The following is an 18,963-nucleotide window of genomic DNA, read 5'->3' as shown; positions in this document are numbered from 1 at the left end:
GACGGGACGACGAGCACGCCCACCGGCCGGCCACGACCCCCACTAACCTGGCCCTCCACCGCCACGGAGAGCTCGGCCGACACCGTGGCGGCGAGGAAAAGGCGCGCGCGTCACCACCGCCACCGCCACGGCCGCCGCGCCGTCCCCCGTCCGTCAGTCTCGTTCGGGCGTGCTTACCGGTCGGTCGGCCGCGATCCATCTCTCTCTCGCCTTGCACCCGTCTCCACCACGCGCCGTCCGCCCTACAGCTCGTCCGTGCGTCATCCCCACCGTGTTGTCCAGCGCACGCGCAGCACACGTTCTCTCGCGCCCGACGTTGGCGGCGGCGGCGGCCCGAGTCGTGAACGCACACACACCACAACGACGACGCGCCGCGTACACGGGCGTCCCGGCAAACCGTATCGTCGTTTCACTCGCCACTCCGCTGCCGAACGAGTCGTAGTGTTCGTCTCGCGCGCGCGTGCAATTTCGTTTTTATTTTTAAACAACGTGATATAACAGTGGTACATTATTATTTATATTTTTTTTTTTTTTAATTATTACGTACATTACTTTTAATTATTATTATTGTTGTAATTAATTTTATTATTATAATTTTCATCATTATCGTTTTGCTACAACGGACCACCGCAGATATATTGTGATTTCGTCGTTTGTCGTTCAAGTATCAGGTGATTTTAACGTGTTTACGCGTATTACATTTTTTTTTTTTCAAGCCATTGACATTTAATTAATATTTCATAGTGTTTTTTATCGTTATAATAATTTTTCGTTTCCGCGTACGAACTATAACGGCACCACTAGCAATATCGACGAGAGTTGACCGGCACCCGGCGGTGTAGGTGCAGCCCTACCCCGACGAGATGGGTTTCCGCGGCGGCGACGAGTCCGATGATGCCGCCGCATTCGGTTCGTAGTGTTCGCGAAAAATAACAACAGAATTTTTGCTTTTTGCCTTTTTCTCCATCGTTTTCGGTTTTACAAAGTCCGCGTTTCACGAAGCTAAGTAGCAGTAGCACCACCGCCACCGAAACAGAAGACACGTATTTCCGCGTAATTATCAATAACCGTCATAATCGCAATACACACGATTAACGTAAATTCGCGCCGACCGTCATCGCGTCGCTCATTGTCGTATCCGCAGAAGAGCTCCATCACCGTCGTCCGCATGTCCCGCCGAAAGCAATCCAGACCGGTCAAGGTCCTCGAGGATGGATCAGAGGAAGAGTGCATCAGCGGTGTCTCTCTTGGAGAACCGGGTGCGGCTGTCGTTGTCAACGGGCACCACGTCTCCACGTCCACGCGTCGATTTGATGACGGTATGTACTTAGAAATATAATTTATTTACTCGTTAATCAGAATGATATGTCCAATATTGTAAGATTGTGTTTAAGTCGCCTTTGAGGGGGGCTACTCCACTGTTAACGCGGTGCGTAAAGGCAATCGTTAGGGGCACACGCACACACACCACCACGTACAGGTTTTTCTTGTCCAGCACGCACGCCAAACTTTGGTACGCGTCGATCACTTTTATGATTATTTCAGGTAGTAATTATCTATATACAGTAAATAAGTCTCCTCGTAATCGTCGTCGCCGCGATAATTCGACGATCTATAAAATGTATTTTTAGAAAAAACTGTAGGAAATATCGACAAACAGCGCGATATGATTACGATCGTAAAAGTACCTAGATATTGCTATTATGTTATTATAACTTGATATCTCTAGTATTATTTTGGTCGTTTTGGAACTCTCATTGAATGTCACAGATTGATGGTGGTTATACATTGGTTTTTTTATTTTTCTGTTATAAAAACTTAATAGTATTATATATTTATATGATACCGTATAAAAATTCGGATGTTACAGTATATTTATGATATCGCACAATCGAACTAATCATCATTGATAATATTTAATTTTATTGTACGAGTATGAGACAAAACAAAATTGACTCTACTATAACTTTCTTGTAAAACTTGACAAAATAATAAAACGTACTATCTCCTCAAACATTTTTATTACTGTGTATTATTTTAATCTTTTAATCAAAACTGGTGTTTACAATAGTTGCTGGCAATACAATTAAATTGCCGTTGGTAATATTGGCTTTGTATTGCTAAGGTTTATCTACATCGTATAGAATTTGATATCGTTTGAATGAAATATTTTAGATAAATGTAAAATTTCAATTATCCGTACTTTTAAGACATCTAACTCTGATATTTTTAGTTAATATTTAAAAAATTAAATTTTCAAACAATGTTGCATATTTTTATCAATATGAGACTAAAATAAATAAATAATAAATGCTTACAGATAAAAAATTATTTTTTCAATATTTTTTCATACAATGAAATTCTAATTATTATAAATTAATTAATAATTATACTTATTAGGTATAATAATTTATTATGTTCAGGTAATATTACTATACCATTTTTAACTATAGACTATTGTTATTCACTCCGGTAAAATTATTTCAAATTTATAAATTAATTAATTTGCTATCTTGTAAAACTTTATTAATTCATGATAAATTCTACACATTTAGTATTCACCGATAATTTGAACTTCAATCTGACAGAATAACTTAATTTTAACTTATATATATATAAATAATATTAATGAATTGTGTATCTCAAAAACGACGCTAGAAAGTTTTTTGTTTTACATTATATTTCACCTTGTACAATTATACTGCCCCGTTAATTCATTATAATTCAGTTACATTAAATTCGAAAACAATAAAATATTCCAAAAGTTATGCCGTTGTTAAAATAACTCACTTTTAAATACAAAATTATTATTTTCTTTAAAAGACTTATTAAGCAATTCCGGTGGAAATTTATTGTTCAAAACTTGGTGTTTAAAACGAAGTTAATTTTTTTGGTATATAAACAGAAATTTAAAAATAAATAATTACTATAACATTTTATTATTAGTATAATTTAATACTACTGAATAAAATTTGGAATATACGCACACAATATAATATTATTGTACACGGGAAATGGTTTTGAATATAAAAGACACTATTGCTACACACACTCATCCCGAGTATATGCATTTTTATTATATGACAATGGCGGGGTGTGTATATATGAAAAACCGTTTTCGGTTTTTGTTTTATGTGTTATTTACACTCTTTCTGATGCGTCCAGCGCGATGACACATAATAATAAACCGGAGCGAGGTTTGGAGTTATAATAATAAAATTCGTGGTGTCCACAACACGCCATATACTCGTACAAATCTCATAACATAACATAACATAACATAACATAACATAACACACTTACACACACATACATATATATATATATAAATTCGCTGTTCTTGCAGTGTTATATCTATAATATATTTATATATATATATATGTGTGTGTGTGTGTGTGTGTGTGTTTGCGTGCAAGTGTAGTGCGGTGGGGATAGGACGGACGAAAATTACGACTCGGACTCGTTGAGTAAATCCATGAAAACTACCACTACTGCCCTGTTGTTACTGCTATTACACCCGCGTATAAGAGAGCATATAGTGTGTATAGGTCCTATTTGTGTTATTCGTCCCAAGGGCATGTGTGGTGCAGGCAGTACTTCCGTCGCAGCGACGATGACTTTATTCCGTTCGCTGCCCGCACGCGCGCTCACACCACCCACTCCCACACTCACCCGAGGAAGTCTGTACGGGTTTGCCAATGTGTGCGTATTTCGTGTATATTATTCTGATTTCACTGTGTTCCGGCACATGAAGTTAGTATATGGTCTACGGGGCTGCTACTGCTGCGGATCCTTAGCTCTTTTTCTCTCTATTTCTCTCTCCGCCTGTCTCCTCCGTAGAGCATATATATATATATATATGACGGGGGGCGAGTTTTCCCACCGGGCTCGTTTTTTTGCGGACTTTTATGGATAACGCGCGACCGGTCACTATATGTGTATATTCGTATACACGCACACACGCATACATATATATATATACGATGGACCTGCAGCAGGAGAGGGATAGCTATCGGTCTTTATTACAAACTATATATACACTGACTTTGTGTTATATATGTTATATCATATATATTGCTACTGCTGCACGTCATATACGTTCGAACATTTATAACACGTCTTCGTTTCTGTTAGGTACTAACCTTACCGCACTCACATCTCATCCGTTGTTTAATACAGAGCTTATACGCTTGGCGTCAGAAATGCGCCACATTCATATATACGCAGCCTCTGTATAATATTTACAAATGTACTATGTATATTATTTAGTGAATTGGCTTACAATTTATCTCGGTTTTTGTTTTGCTCAATTGTGTTTCTGATTTAGTGTACCATGTACCCACATAATAATAGTCATAATAATAATATAATATGTAATGTGTAAGCATTTGATATGTATTTTATTATATTATATATGTACCTATACCTGTAATACGCCCCGAGACCCTCTTACATATTATTATTATATTATATTATACATGCGCACAGCTGAACAAACCGACTGAACTGATAAAATTGTATAATAGTATTATAATGATTGCGTATGTGTATAAAGAGAAAAAAATCGATTCGATTGTTACGGACGGGGCAACTGTGACATAAATTTACATGTCCACCAAGAGCAGACCCGGGAATTTGTGGAATTATAATAATATTCATAAATCAATCAATTTCGGCGACGACCGGAGACAACAATAGTACATATAAATAGTAGCGACAGAAGAATTCCCACCGCGATATTTTTTAAATTTTAATACCAGTTTTATATAATAATACACGCAAAATTCGATCCACCGACATTGTGTTTTGTTTTCACATGGTTGTGTGTATTAATGTTTGTGTGTGTGTATGATGTGTAAGTATTATTTTAACAGTTTATGGGCACGATTTCATTGAAAGAACCAAGAATAAGTGTTTAAAAATCGAAATGCATTGATGCAAATAGCGTTATTTCGTTTTTGAACGTGTGTGTGCGCAAGTGTATTTTATTGAGCGGGATAATTTTCCACGTTTCCGGTGTTTCCGTAAAACAAAATAAACGACAAAATTTTTTTTTTGCCCAAGACTGTTCTCAACAATAGAACGAAAAAAATATATACGTGTGTGTTTGTTACACACGTATATATGTATAGGTATATTGTATATGTACAAACTATAAATGTTTAGCGTGATGATGACTTGACGATTTTCATTCATGAAACGTCGACGCCACCAGCAGCAGCACTATTATAATAGGTTGGTACCTATAATATAAGTGTACTTGTAACGCGCGTGTGCATTGCGCGTCGTGAAACCGATGGAAAACCGATTCTCACATTGTTTTCTTGGAATACGTAGTGGTGGGGAGAAAGACGTTTAATTTTTTTCCGATAATATTCATTTTATATTATAATAACTATGGGTATAAATCGTTATGTGTATAGATATATGTATATATTTTAATATACATATATATATATCGATCGTAGTGCGTTGTTTCCTAGCGCGCGTTGTCGTTTCATTCATAAAAGAATCGTGGGAGTTTTTTTTTCCTGCTCTAGGACGCTTATTGGAATTAAAACGCGCGCACACCGGAAAAAGGAAAAGAAGGAAAAAACGGTCTTTAAAAAAAAAAAAAATAATAATAATATTACGCGCTGCTACCGCCGCCGAAAGACATTATACCTATAACATATAAGTATATCTACTCGGCAGCGGCACTGTAATATTATTATTATACTTGTGTAATATTATTATTATACTTGTGTATATTTTATATCGGTATATATAATATATTTTTTATATTTTACTACAACTATTACTATTATTACTATTACTACTAATACTAGTGTCTGCCGACCGACAGGTTGGCCTACCGCGCGGCGCGTACCTATGGTTTGTTTAACAACGGAGACAACAGAAAAACGCGTCTGTACGTATACCGGTCACGCACGGATTTCGTCTACGACGTCGGAAATCGATTACATTTCTCGCGATGTATACACGACGCGACGCGGCGGCCGCGCCAGTATTTTACCTAAATCCTCGGAAAGATCACCAAAGACGATGAAACAGTATGATTTTCATACATACCTATAGGAATAAACGGCCGGATATGTATTCGGAAGAAAATTCCTAACCTTTGATAACCGTATTTTTACATTTATTTTATTGCTATAGTCTCACTTTCGCCAACTTTTACCTTGGCGGTATCTACTGTGTTAACGGTAATTAATTAACGATAATGATATTATTAATATTTTATACCTATAACGTAATGCCGCGTGAAATAATTTCGTATTCATACATATACTTATACGTTCTCTGCTACCGTCGTCCTATCACTGCGATATAGCTGTACAAATATATTTTATATATATATAAATATAGTATATATAAACGATGGCATGGCTATCGCGGAAACGGCGACGGCGTGTGTTACATTTTAATTAAACTCCATTTTTTAAGTGTCTGTGATTACCTTTGGATTAACGGGCATATATTGGGCTAAAAATAACTAACCATCGACAAATCGCCTAACAAAATCGTTTAAAGCCTGAGTACCTACTTACATAGTAGTACTTACGTTTATACAAATGGTACTACGCGTTTTTCAATCGTTTGTCACACCTTTAATTTACAGTTCTCTTTTGATGCGTAATGATCATAAAAAATCGTGTATATAGTATAGTTATCGCGAAACAAATGAATAAACTTTCCTATGTCTGCGTTTTCTAATCGGTATTATTAGTAGTAATAGTAAAAATATAAAATAGTATGCATATAACATCAACGTGATTGAAGTGATCAGTGATGTACAATTATATACTGGGTTGAAAAATAAATAAATTATTGCGCGTCTTTCGCGTGCTTGTTATAGGCTCTTGCGAATCGGTTATTTCAATATTTCATTAGGTGCTGCTGCTGCTGTTGACGAAGAATAAAAATATTACTTAAATATTACGTTTTAAGGCTTATACCATTAAAGCGTATACTATAGTATATACCTATAACCCGTCTTATAGAAAACAATTATTAAAATGTTTGTATTCGTCCACATTAAACAAGTAATAAATAATATTTTTTATCGTTGCTGAGGATAACGAATGAATGTCAATCGTGTATGTCGTAGATGCATTAATTTATGCTGAGTGTTTCAACGATTCACCACATAAATTAGCGTTTAGTTAGATCTTTGTTTTCGTTCAATTTAATTTCTAAATGATTCATGATATTTCTAAAACGTATTTGGTATGCAATTAATTAATTTATCAAATAGTAGTTATGGATGCCTTTATAAGTATATAACATAAAATAGGTACTCTGTGTATTTATGCTCACAATGCCATCGGCCAATCCAATTATGTGTAATTGAAATGGAAAATGAAAAAAAAACTGGCTCCCCATTGCTATATTTATTCGTTTTATTTCTACGTAACTTCTCAATAATTTATCATATGTATATATAATATATACGTGTGTGCGTGTGTCGATATAGATATATTATTTATAGGTAGAGATCCATATATAATTTCTTTTATGTATATGTATAAAAAACACATTGATTAACGAGTAATACACATGTTTTATTTTACGAGAACAATGATGGTACTCGCATTACAATAATAATATGTGACGGAGATCGATACGCGCGTGTAGTGTACCTGTTATTGTTAATATTAGGTAACATCTTCTGTGGTAAGTGCTTTATTGCAATCTTAAAATTTGTGAAATATTAAAAAATTACAGTTCTTCAGTTACCAGAAACCAAAATTTATTTTGGATAATAATTTTTGCTCTTGTTTTCTTGCCCACGACACTTTTTGATATATTTTATTAGATTTTAGAACTCTAATAGAATCATTGGGATCAGATAGTATATAAGTGTGCGTATTACCTGCTATAAGGTTATATTGTTATGTATTATAATATCGAAAAACGTTACACCGATAGTTGCCGATCGCAACACAACACGACAATGCGCGTCGTCTCGCACTGCTATTGCAGTGTTCCGACGACAATAGGTACGCGTATTTTACAAACGTACCTACACGACGTGTCTATTATTCGAATAATAATAATAAATAAATAATATGATAATGGTGAGAAAACTGCGCACACGACATATCTGCAACGTGCCACATCGACCTCGTTTGTCGGCATGCCTTTTCGATAAAAAAAATGTATATAATGTATAATTCACGCTTCTCCCGGTACTTGGAGCTATACGTATATCGTATAATATATTGTAAAATTATTATCTCAACTAGGACATTTTTTTACCAATCTATAGTCTGTACTGCAGGTACTTTACTTTCTAAAAATCACATCACAGGCAAAATATATATTATATTTTATAATGATTTTTTAGCAGTTTAAGGGATTTTGCGTTTTTTTTCTGTCTTGTTTAATATACTTGCTTACAAACATTTATATACAAACATTACATACTTATTTACATTAAACTGCTTTAGTAAAAAAAGTATTCAAAGTAATTAAATGTAATATCTAGATTAACATATAATAATAACGATTAGAATCTCAGAGATCCATAGTTAGTAGTTACTACTCCGGGTTTTTTCTCGAACCCGCTAAAATTAACGTTTGCACATGAATACTATATTAACTATGTTATTTCTGCGGTTAATAATTAGTGTCGGTATAATAACAATCTATAACGACGAGTCAGATGAAAAATGAAATAGTATTGACGCGCAGACTGGCATCACTCTGTATACCTATTACGAAAATAAATAATAATACAAAATAACACTCAGGGAGTATGATGATGGCATACAACAATAATAAACAGCTTTTGCGCGCGCGCGTATAGGGTACACGAGTGGTTTATGCAAGACAGTAGTGGTCTTTAAGGCGGCGGGCGGGGGGTGGGATGGATGGCGTCGAATTTGCATGAGCCTCGTTTTGCTTAATGGACTCGAAAATTATACGTATATATATATTATACACGTAGGGGAAAGGGAAAATAAAGGAAGGAAGGAAGAAAGGAAGAACGAAAGAATGAGACGCGGTGACAGTGTGCATGGGGGAAGGAAAGGGGAGACGACGATTTCACGAAACCGTTCCTGCACGCTGCCGCGAGGCTGATGATGTAAAATGACATTTATCGATAGGGAGGAGACGCGCCGCCGCCTCGGAAACGATGGCAGTCGCTTGATAATAATAATATTATAATGTATTACACTCCGAGCGCATTTTCTCTCCGTCCGTCCATCATAGTCGTCGTCGTATACGTACATTGAATATTAAATTGTAATGCTAATTTAATCGCCTTCTCCCGTTTCCCGTAATTCGTATCGTAAATAACACAAAAATAGAATATTTATGATGGATAAAAATCGCGTGTTCCTGGAACCTCGCGAACGTTTCGTTAAAAAAAAAAAATAATAATAATAATATAATATCGATGACGAAATCTTTTTAAACGCCGCTGCCATTTCTGAGTTTTTCGTCTTTTTTTATAGTTCCCAAATCCATTGTAACGCAAATTATCTAATTATCATCTGTCGTCAATTGTCGCCGTGAAAAGCCGCCTTCACCATAGCATATCCATCTAGGTACCTGTTAAACGTTACTAGCGTTTCTTTTTTTCTCTTCGTTCAAAGTGTGTCTGTTTTCTGCAAATGTGTATAATATTTACCTATATTTATTAATTTATATCGAAATTAAATAAATTACTAGGCATAATATAACTACGTGAGTGCTTTTAACGCATCATTAGTAGATAAACGTTATTGATTTGACATAAAAAACAAAACTCATCGAATTTAATTCCAGGGTTTTCTACCAAATATTATTATTTACAAGAAAAGATTAATTATGTCTTAATGCCAAAATAATTTCAGTATTATCGCAGTTTATTGTATACAGTTTATTATTAAACTTTGAAAGTTTCCGGTACCGTTATGGGCTTAACATGTACAGTTTTTGAGGTTTAATATAATTTAAAATTATCGAAGTAAAATTTTAAAAACTAAAATCCACGGTGCATTTGATTGGTGACATTAGCGGCTATAGTATTTTACTCGTAACTTGTGTCAAAAAAATAAAAATATTTACTTACTTTAAATTATTATGAACATATTGAATGATAATTTTATTTAAGCTACAATAATAACTCTTTTGACAAAATCTTATCTATTTTGGTCTAGACACAACCTATATTTATAAGTGGATGATAAACTTAGATAATATATATATTAGATCACGCGTTTATGATATCATATAAGCTGCATTGATAATTATAATCACATCCTCAAAATCTAACTCATCACAATTGTATCGGAATTATTTCAGTACATGATAAATAATAAAAATAATCACCATGAAAAAGTCCTATAAACCGTTTACCCTGCGCCACTCACTGCACAACCGCAATCTGCATATTCGTGTACATAAAATACGCCTACACATGCCAAACCAATTAGTCGCTCTTGAGTCTGTATTCTACCTACCTATATAGTATATACATATATTTACTCGATTAAGGGTTGACTATATATTCGTCCGTGCCTATTATACGTATGTAATATACGAGTGCAATTTAATAAACGAACCTCTGGCACGTTTTTCCTCGCGTTGAAAATAAAATATTTAATGAAAACTCGTTTATTACCACGACCACGTCTCGTATATACAGCGCGTATATATAATAATATATACGTAATACATATTGCGCGGGCCAATATCATTAAAAAATAATAACACTAATAACGGTAATGTTTTATTTTTATACCGACTTGACTGTATATACACTACTATACAGCGAACCGCACACTTATAATGCGTCCTACACGTATATAAATATAATATCCCGTGGTTTGTTATAGTAAATATCAAGATAGACACCGCCTCCGATATAATATTCTATACCTATCGATATTACTATCGTTATCATTATTATTATTATTATTATTGTTAATGTTACTTGTGTGTGGGTGAGGTATACATACACCAACTGTACGAGAAACAATACGCGCTACGGTTTCGTGGTTATAACGAGAGTTATAACACTATTACACATTTTTCACTATTCGTGACGGCGGCACCACCCTACTACGGGTATGTATGTATGTATATATCTATGTATAAATAATATATATACATACGAACGTGTGATTTACTCGCGCCTGGCACGCGGTGCTGTGTTTCAATAATAACATATCCCATTTCTACACTCGGAAAAGCTAATAAAAAGCTACTGCCACTCGTCGCCACTCGTCGTGTAATATATATATATACACACACTGCACTGTGTATATACCTGACCCCGTCGCTCCCTGCTGCACGCACCCCACTCCCACGCCCAGAAAAGTTAATCACTATTTATTTTCATTTGACGACGAGTAATTCGTAGCGGGCGCTTTTATATTATTATTATCATTACTATTGCTATTAGTATTAGTATTATTATCGTTTTGCGCGTTTAAACTATTGTTGTGCCGCAGGTGCCTCTGCGTTCGTGTCTCTCGCAATGTATACTACTACGCCGTGTTATAACTACCTATTGTACACACGACTCGATGAGACTTAATTAATTTTTGTGTGTTTACCCACTCGTCCGATTGCGTGCCCCGTTCCAATGACCCGCGCGAAGAAAACTCGTCGTTATAATATATACATCAATAATTCGTGTTATATATGCACACATACACCGCTGTTAAAGACATTATATTGTTACTATTATTGTGACTATTAAATGTTATATCACCCGTACAGCCGTGATATAACGTAGTTACGAATTCACCGCTTCCATGGAAGGACACGAGTGTATAATATTTTACATAAATATATATATACTGATTAATTGTATTATCATACAAAATTTCTGGCACACCATTGTCGTCAATAGCGGACGTAATAAAAACTAGATAGGTACTTGATAGTTGATTTTATTTAATCCCACTCGTTTTGACGTTTGCGAAGAAGCGAGTTCTTGCACGTATTAATTATACACCAATGTAGACGATTTTACGGTATTTACATATATGAATTGTCTGCGGATATTTATAGTAAATTTTTATATTATTATTATTATTATTATTATTATTATTGTTATATTATCATATACACGCGTGATGTAAAAAAATCTCAGCCGCCGTCTCTCATAATGGTACTATAATAATAATATATTTTATAACTTTTATAGAGATTCACGAATAATAATAATAATAAAAAAGTGTAACATAAACGCTATGAGCATTGTGTATATGGAAGAGGTACCCGTCACAAGAAGACCTTGCGCCGATCGACTAGAATTATAATATGTTTTTACGTCATAATATATTATAATGATGTTATGGTATGGTAATAAAAAGTAAAACATGAGTTTTCGTTTAAAAAAGACATATTTATTTTTTAATTACTTTATTTTCATTTTTAATGATACCTGTATCTGTCAGCCATTGTTGTCTCTCGGTTTGGTCGGAAACAGGTATATAATCAGATGAGACTATATAGTATGGTATTTCGACTAAATTGGGTATCAAAAGTGGATCGATTAGTACGATGATATTTTTCATTAATTTCTGGTTCGCGACAAGAACTATACACTTATTAAACGGTTTTTCTGAACTTTGCAACTAATATATCACGCACTTATACAAAATTCGGTAGAAATAAAATTTTGTACTCGAAAAATTTTCCTCATATGATACACTCGACCGCGTTTCTTTTATTAATGCGTTTCATTTTTAAATTATTTAATGACTTATAAATCATACAGACGATTTATGCGTTTTTATATTATTATTTTATTATATTCGCGTCGCGTATATAAATTTAGACATACGTGCAGATGAAAAATTTGTTAACCGTTTATACTCGTTCGCGTGTTATAATATATGGTGTATAGCGTATAAAAGTCGTTTCCAACATAAAATTATTTTAATTTTTTTAATACCCACACGCGTATAATAATATTTATTGTAATAATTTATGTAGCGACGTGTGGTTATTTTTATAACGTGTTGATTTAGATGTAAATAAACCATGCTTGATCGCGAAGTTAAAATCGTACACATTTATAGTTCGGTCGGTGTCGGCGGAACGGCCGGTGCTGGTGAGGTTGTTCGTGATTCGTGGACTCTATGCGTAAGTTAAATCCAACGGCGACAGAGTTAGTGGTTCCGGCACAATTCACAATCGTAATAATTTTGTTTCTTTTCGCCCGTTTATTGCTATAATTTATTATTTTAATTTTCCGTCGTAGGTATACGGTTTCACAAACGAAGGATTTACACATCTGATTATATGGGTGTACCCATTATGAAGCTCTGTGATGGTTGATGATTTACTTTTCTCAGCAGTCTTAAAAATAACGATTTATATAATCACACGCATAGTGTATAAACGTATCATCAACCGATTCCTACTTAGCCGATTTTTTTTTTTAAGAACCAATCCCCCACCACTACCCCGTCCAATCATGATAATATAACGATTACAATGTATTACGATAAAGTAAATGTGCATTATACCGCGTCTAATCTAAACACTTAAAACTTGTACCACCGCCCGCCGCTGACATAATGCCGAGGAGTAGAGTCAATAATTCAACTTGCCGCGCTGCGTCGAAAAAGTATAAAACTGAGAAAGATAGTTAGTGCGAGAATGAGCGAAAGAGATAGACAGAGGAAAAGAAACTTAATAAATAAATAATACCTAATAATATTCGTCTGTTATTAACGTTGATCACGAACGCAATCATCGCGCGCGATTTGTTAACAACAACGCCCCTTCGTATACGCGGTCCGTTCCATTTATAATTGTTATTATAATTCGAGCCGCATACACACACACACGCACATGTCATGATTATCATGATCATTGCACTTTTCTAGTGTAACTATTAGTTCGGGTAAAAACCGACGCGCGCGCACGCACACACGCACAGTAATAATACGCGACTTACACGATTTGAGAATATTGCACTGCACTTTCTCTTCGCTCGCCGCAATAATTCCCATAGCTGACCGACCGTTTTGAACACGGCGCGATTACCGTGTTCGATATTATAATCGTTATTTATAAAGCCGCTGCAGTATAATAATATATATAATACAAATATCGTTTGGATTTTATTTCGCAGTAGTTCGTTATACAAATATTTAATACAGATTGCATTTTTTTTCTTACGAATCGAACACTATATTTCTCCGTGACAATAATAATATTATATAAAAATTCGTTCTGCCCTACCCGCGGTGGCGATAAAAACTTCGCAGGTACCTATATAATATCATAATATTATTATACTGTTGTGTAGTCTCTCTCCACGCGCGCCGCGCGGTGATCGGCACTGCGTGGTAGTGCTGATTTCCAATAACCGTGACAAATTTTAATTAATATAGTTAGCGGACATTTTCTGTGTGTAAAAACAAAGAAAAAAAACGAACTGGAAATTTACGAAAACCCGGGTTTATTGGTCCGTCACGATCGCTACATAATAATGTCTATCTGTCTCCAAATATATTGTACTGGTATAACTATTCCCACTGTGAGACGTAGTATCCAATTATGTCGCATAAAACTATTATGCAATAATAATAATTATTATAAAACAATTTGTGTATCTTTATTAATTCAAGAGCTTTGTTGAGTTTGTGCCAACCAACAGTCACAACTGATTAAAAAAAAAGTATTTTTAAAATTAATATAATATATACAATGCAAGAAAGATAAGTGAAAAACATAAATTGATATGAAAGAATTCTATAATATACTAGGTATTACATCAATGATTATTACGATAATATTGACATGATTATATGCATTCAAAAACAAAATTAATTATCGTGATTAACGAACTGATAATATTTTTCAAATATCTTTTAAAAATTCAGTAAATCACCGATGGTGATGGACGATGGTAATTTATATTGGTCGGTAAGCGAGCGACCGACCCGCGACTATTCAAAAAAATCGATTTGCACTGTTGATATAATTACATTAATATATTTTAATATTATCGTACCATGAAGTGTGTGTGTGCGCATCAATATACCTTGGAGTTGGGTGGGCCCTTTGGGTGGGACGGGCGTCTTAATGTCTGACAGCTGTGATGAATCGTTGCGTTCCAAAAACGATTTCGATCGAAACTTGGTTAACCAGAAAAACTTAATCAACACCAAAACCAGTGCCCCTATTTTTTCCTTTACAATACTTGTCGTGGCGTCTGCTGCATCAGTCTAAATCAAAAAATTACATACTTGGTCACCTCCTTCAACCCACCACCTAAAATGGAGCTAAAATGCTCAACGAATAATCTCCGACACTACCTATATTTTAAAGATTTAAAGTTACTTAATAATAGTATAAAGATAGTTTTCACGAGCGTAATCCGATGAATCTATATTATAAACTAAAATAAAAGTATTACTTACCAGTTACCATCATTGCTTAGTGCATAATACAATATGATATATTATATTGTTATAAACGCGTTTCCCGTCGATTGTTCCCTTTATGCCGGTGCAACATCGCATAATTTTATAACAATATCGTACCCAAAATTAAGCGACTCGCATAGGATGCCATTTGTTTTTGTTACGTTTTAAATCAACAATGTGTGTATGTGTTTTATATTATAATATGCAAATTGATTTAACGCGTATCATTTTTATGTTTTTAATTAGGTCCATCGTGTGTATATGCGTTTAATGCAGACCTAATGCGTGCGCTGTTTATTATATTATTATAATTATAGTGGCTTTGGTCGTCGCTTTGTTATACCCATGTGTGTGTGTGTGTGTGTATGTGTGTGTATGTAATAATTGTTGAAATAAATAATGGTGATAGAGCGCGGCCACTGCTGCCAGTCAGCCCCACGGGTGAAAGGGTGGGTGGAATAAATAACACGTTTATAATATATGGAAGAAGATATGCAAATATTTTCAGTTACAATTAACGTTTCATGTAGTCTTTTATTCCGTCTAATATTTGTGTACATATTTTACGTATGTAATACGGACGTAACAATAATATCTCGAAACGTAGTCACTAGGCCGGTAAAGTCTTACAACAACAACGCGCTTACCGGAAACGCGCGATTATACCGAGAACGGGCGCGGAATGTACATTATAATATACGCATGTGCGTGTGTGGGACAACGAAAGAGAGTGTGCACTTTACAATAAAAATTATATACGACAATACTTCATAGTAATAGCAACAGTAGTAGTAGTAGTAGTAGTAGTAATAATAATAATAGTAATAGTAATAGTTGTAGTAAAGTAGCAGTAGTAGTATTATAATATAGTAGATAACACCACACACACACACAATACCAATCCGGTTTCGTTATTACCCCTCACCCTCCCCGACACGGCGTTGCGCGTATTCCGTATAATAGTCATTTTCGTTTTCAGCGCGCGCAAGAATACACACATATCCATTGTTCAAACGTTTAGATTAATTTAAAATTTACGTGTACTTCCTCTTTCGGAGCCAATTTGCATTTAAACACAATATGCCATTAACGCCGCCGTAGACGAACGACACATAATTTGTTCAATTACACAAAACTGTACTCGCAAGACGATTATCGTTTTTCCCATTCCCGTGTTCTTGTATATATACGCTGCTTATACATTTCGACAATAAATAATGTGCGCGCGCACTGCGACGATGATGACGATTATGACGATTATGATGATAATGCTAATAGTATTAATAATTATTTTATTGTTATGGTTATAATAATTTATACGGCCACAAAGGCGGTGCACATATAGGTAACCACTCCTCGCCCACCACACAAAAAAACTGCTCGTGCAAATCTATTCCTATTGAATATTATTCAGCTCACCGTTAATTGTACCATAATCATCATCATCATCGTGTCTTTATCGTATCCGTTTTTTATTATTACTATGATATGAGTATTATATATTATATTATTATATGTCATGTGGCTGCGGCGAATATAAGGACAAAAGCCATAAAACAGCGGTCGAAACAGTCGTATATTTTAATTTACGACTAGCGTGTGTGTATATTATATAGGTATATACAGTGTATTCAATAGACATATGATTATTATACAGGTATTGGTATTCAGCGCGCATCAGGAGTAAATATATATATATATTTATTTATTATATGCCCATACGTAAAGTAATACTTGAAATATAATATATATTCACTTTTGTATTACGCGCGCGCGCCTGTGAATTAATTGAGATTTTTTTCGGTCTTCATCGTGTGGATTGCACATAAATGATTTAACAACGATCGGTTGGATTTAAGATCTTTAAGAGGACTATCTAGATATTTGGATTTTTCGCCACAGCCTATAACGCGTAATATAATATATTATATTAATTATTATTCGTCTATTTAACTATACCTACAACATATTATTCTGACTTTCTGAGCGTCATTAATTTATACTAAAATATTTTTAATATTTTAACTTTTATTTTAAAATCAAATAGAAGTAATAATAAAAAACGTTGAATTTGTAATCAAGGAATATTATATTTGAAATGATACTATAATATTACAGTTAATTATGCATATCGCATGAATTATAAACGTATTACTTATATAATGTTATATAGATATAAATATATAGTATTATATATACTTGTATACGAATTTACAACGCATCTTCCCTCTATGCACGTCTAATATAAATATATAAATGTACACATGGTAATCGCTACGCTGACACTCACGAGAAATTTAAATAAACGATTGATATTGCAGTTGTATATAAATGAATACACACACACGCACAAGAGAGGAGTACTTCTCTCTATAATAAATATTGTCGCGCCGTCGACGTCGTCAACTGCTAGCTGCCGCTGCATCCGCGGATCGCAGCTGTACCCCCGTGTATATAGACGTATTTAACAATATTATAATATTATTATAATCTCACTCCGACGACGGCGACGGCGCGATCGTTTTTCATATTGCCGCTCCGCCCCGCCCGTTGGTCTCTGTCGCGCAGATTCCATTAAGTTTTATAACTGTCTCTGCACACAAACGTTTTAATATTATACAATCTGCGTCGCCTTGCATAATATTATATTTTACACTCTCGACGTTTATATATATAAATGTATTATTACAGTTGTTGTTGTTTACGTCTTTTAATAGTCTAAAAACGTATTTACATCTGAACCGCCCTTGTCGTGTACTACCCCTCAGGCGTCTGGATTTGTAGGAGGAAAGAGGTGTTGTGGTTCAGGGTTTAGTTTCAGTCTGCACTACAGGTTGCAAACCGTTTACGCCAAATTATATAATAATATACCATACACTATCACGACGGGACGGGAATACTAATACCAACTTACTACTTTTGCACAAAATCAATTTATGTAAATAATATTATTAAATGCGTTCTAAATATCTTTGACAATAAACCATCATGAAGCTGCATAAAAAAAAATGCTAACTATATGATATTTTAATATATTATAAAACCGTTTTGGCATGTAGATATAATATGTGTAATTAATTACATTTATATCGCTTTCGACAATATTCTATCTCTGTCGGTTTTATTTTTCAGTTTCTTCCGGCATTTCCGAAGACCATACTCGTAATACGACAACCCCCGCCCTATCTTAGTACCACTGCTAGTTAGCACCTAAACATATTATTATGTATATGAATATGATGTATTAGCTGTTTATGATGCTCACTATTATACCTAAACGGTTTCGTTACAAGAAAGTAAAACCGCCCTCGTCTGTGTTGAATCTTGTATGTAATGTACACTGATTCGGTCAGTTATTATTATTGTATAGATTATATATAATACTATAAGCACGCAACCTGGAAGTTCGAGTACGCTGTACGTATTTCCAATATTGATATCTAGCACAATTATTGTCCACAGAATCGACCGTCACACGCGACTCCGACAGAGCGACGATCGGTATTGTATTCTCATATACGAAAATAAAAGTGGTTTTGGTTTATATTGCGTAGAACTCTGGAACGCATAAAGA

The 18,963-nt window shown here is 34.6% G+C and overlaps 1 protein-coding gene across 1 annotated transcript in view; it reads left to right on the top strand.

Annotated features, from left to right (window-relative positions):
- The first annotated feature begins 396 nt into the window (after positions 1–396).
- LOC113556410 (sal-like protein 1) overlaps positions 397–18,963 on the top strand; it is a 77,651-nt gene continuing 59,084 nt past the window's right edge. The window contains exon 1 of the mRNA XM_026961333.1: positions 397–1,319. Coding sequence (XP_026817134.1) covers positions 1,169–1,319 — 151 coding nt within the window. The 5' untranslated portion in view covers positions 397–1,168. The remainder of the gene's footprint in view (positions 1,320–18,963) is intronic.

Source organism: Rhopalosiphum maidis, chromosome 3 (assembly GCF_003676215.2).
Source record: "Rhopalosiphum maidis isolate BTI-1 chromosome 3, ASM367621v3, whole genome shotgun sequence".
Classification (NCBI taxonomy): Eukaryota; Metazoa; Arthropoda; class Insecta; order Hemiptera; family Aphididae; genus Rhopalosiphum; species Rhopalosiphum maidis.
This window is presented reverse-complemented; position numbering and strand designations above follow the sequence as displayed.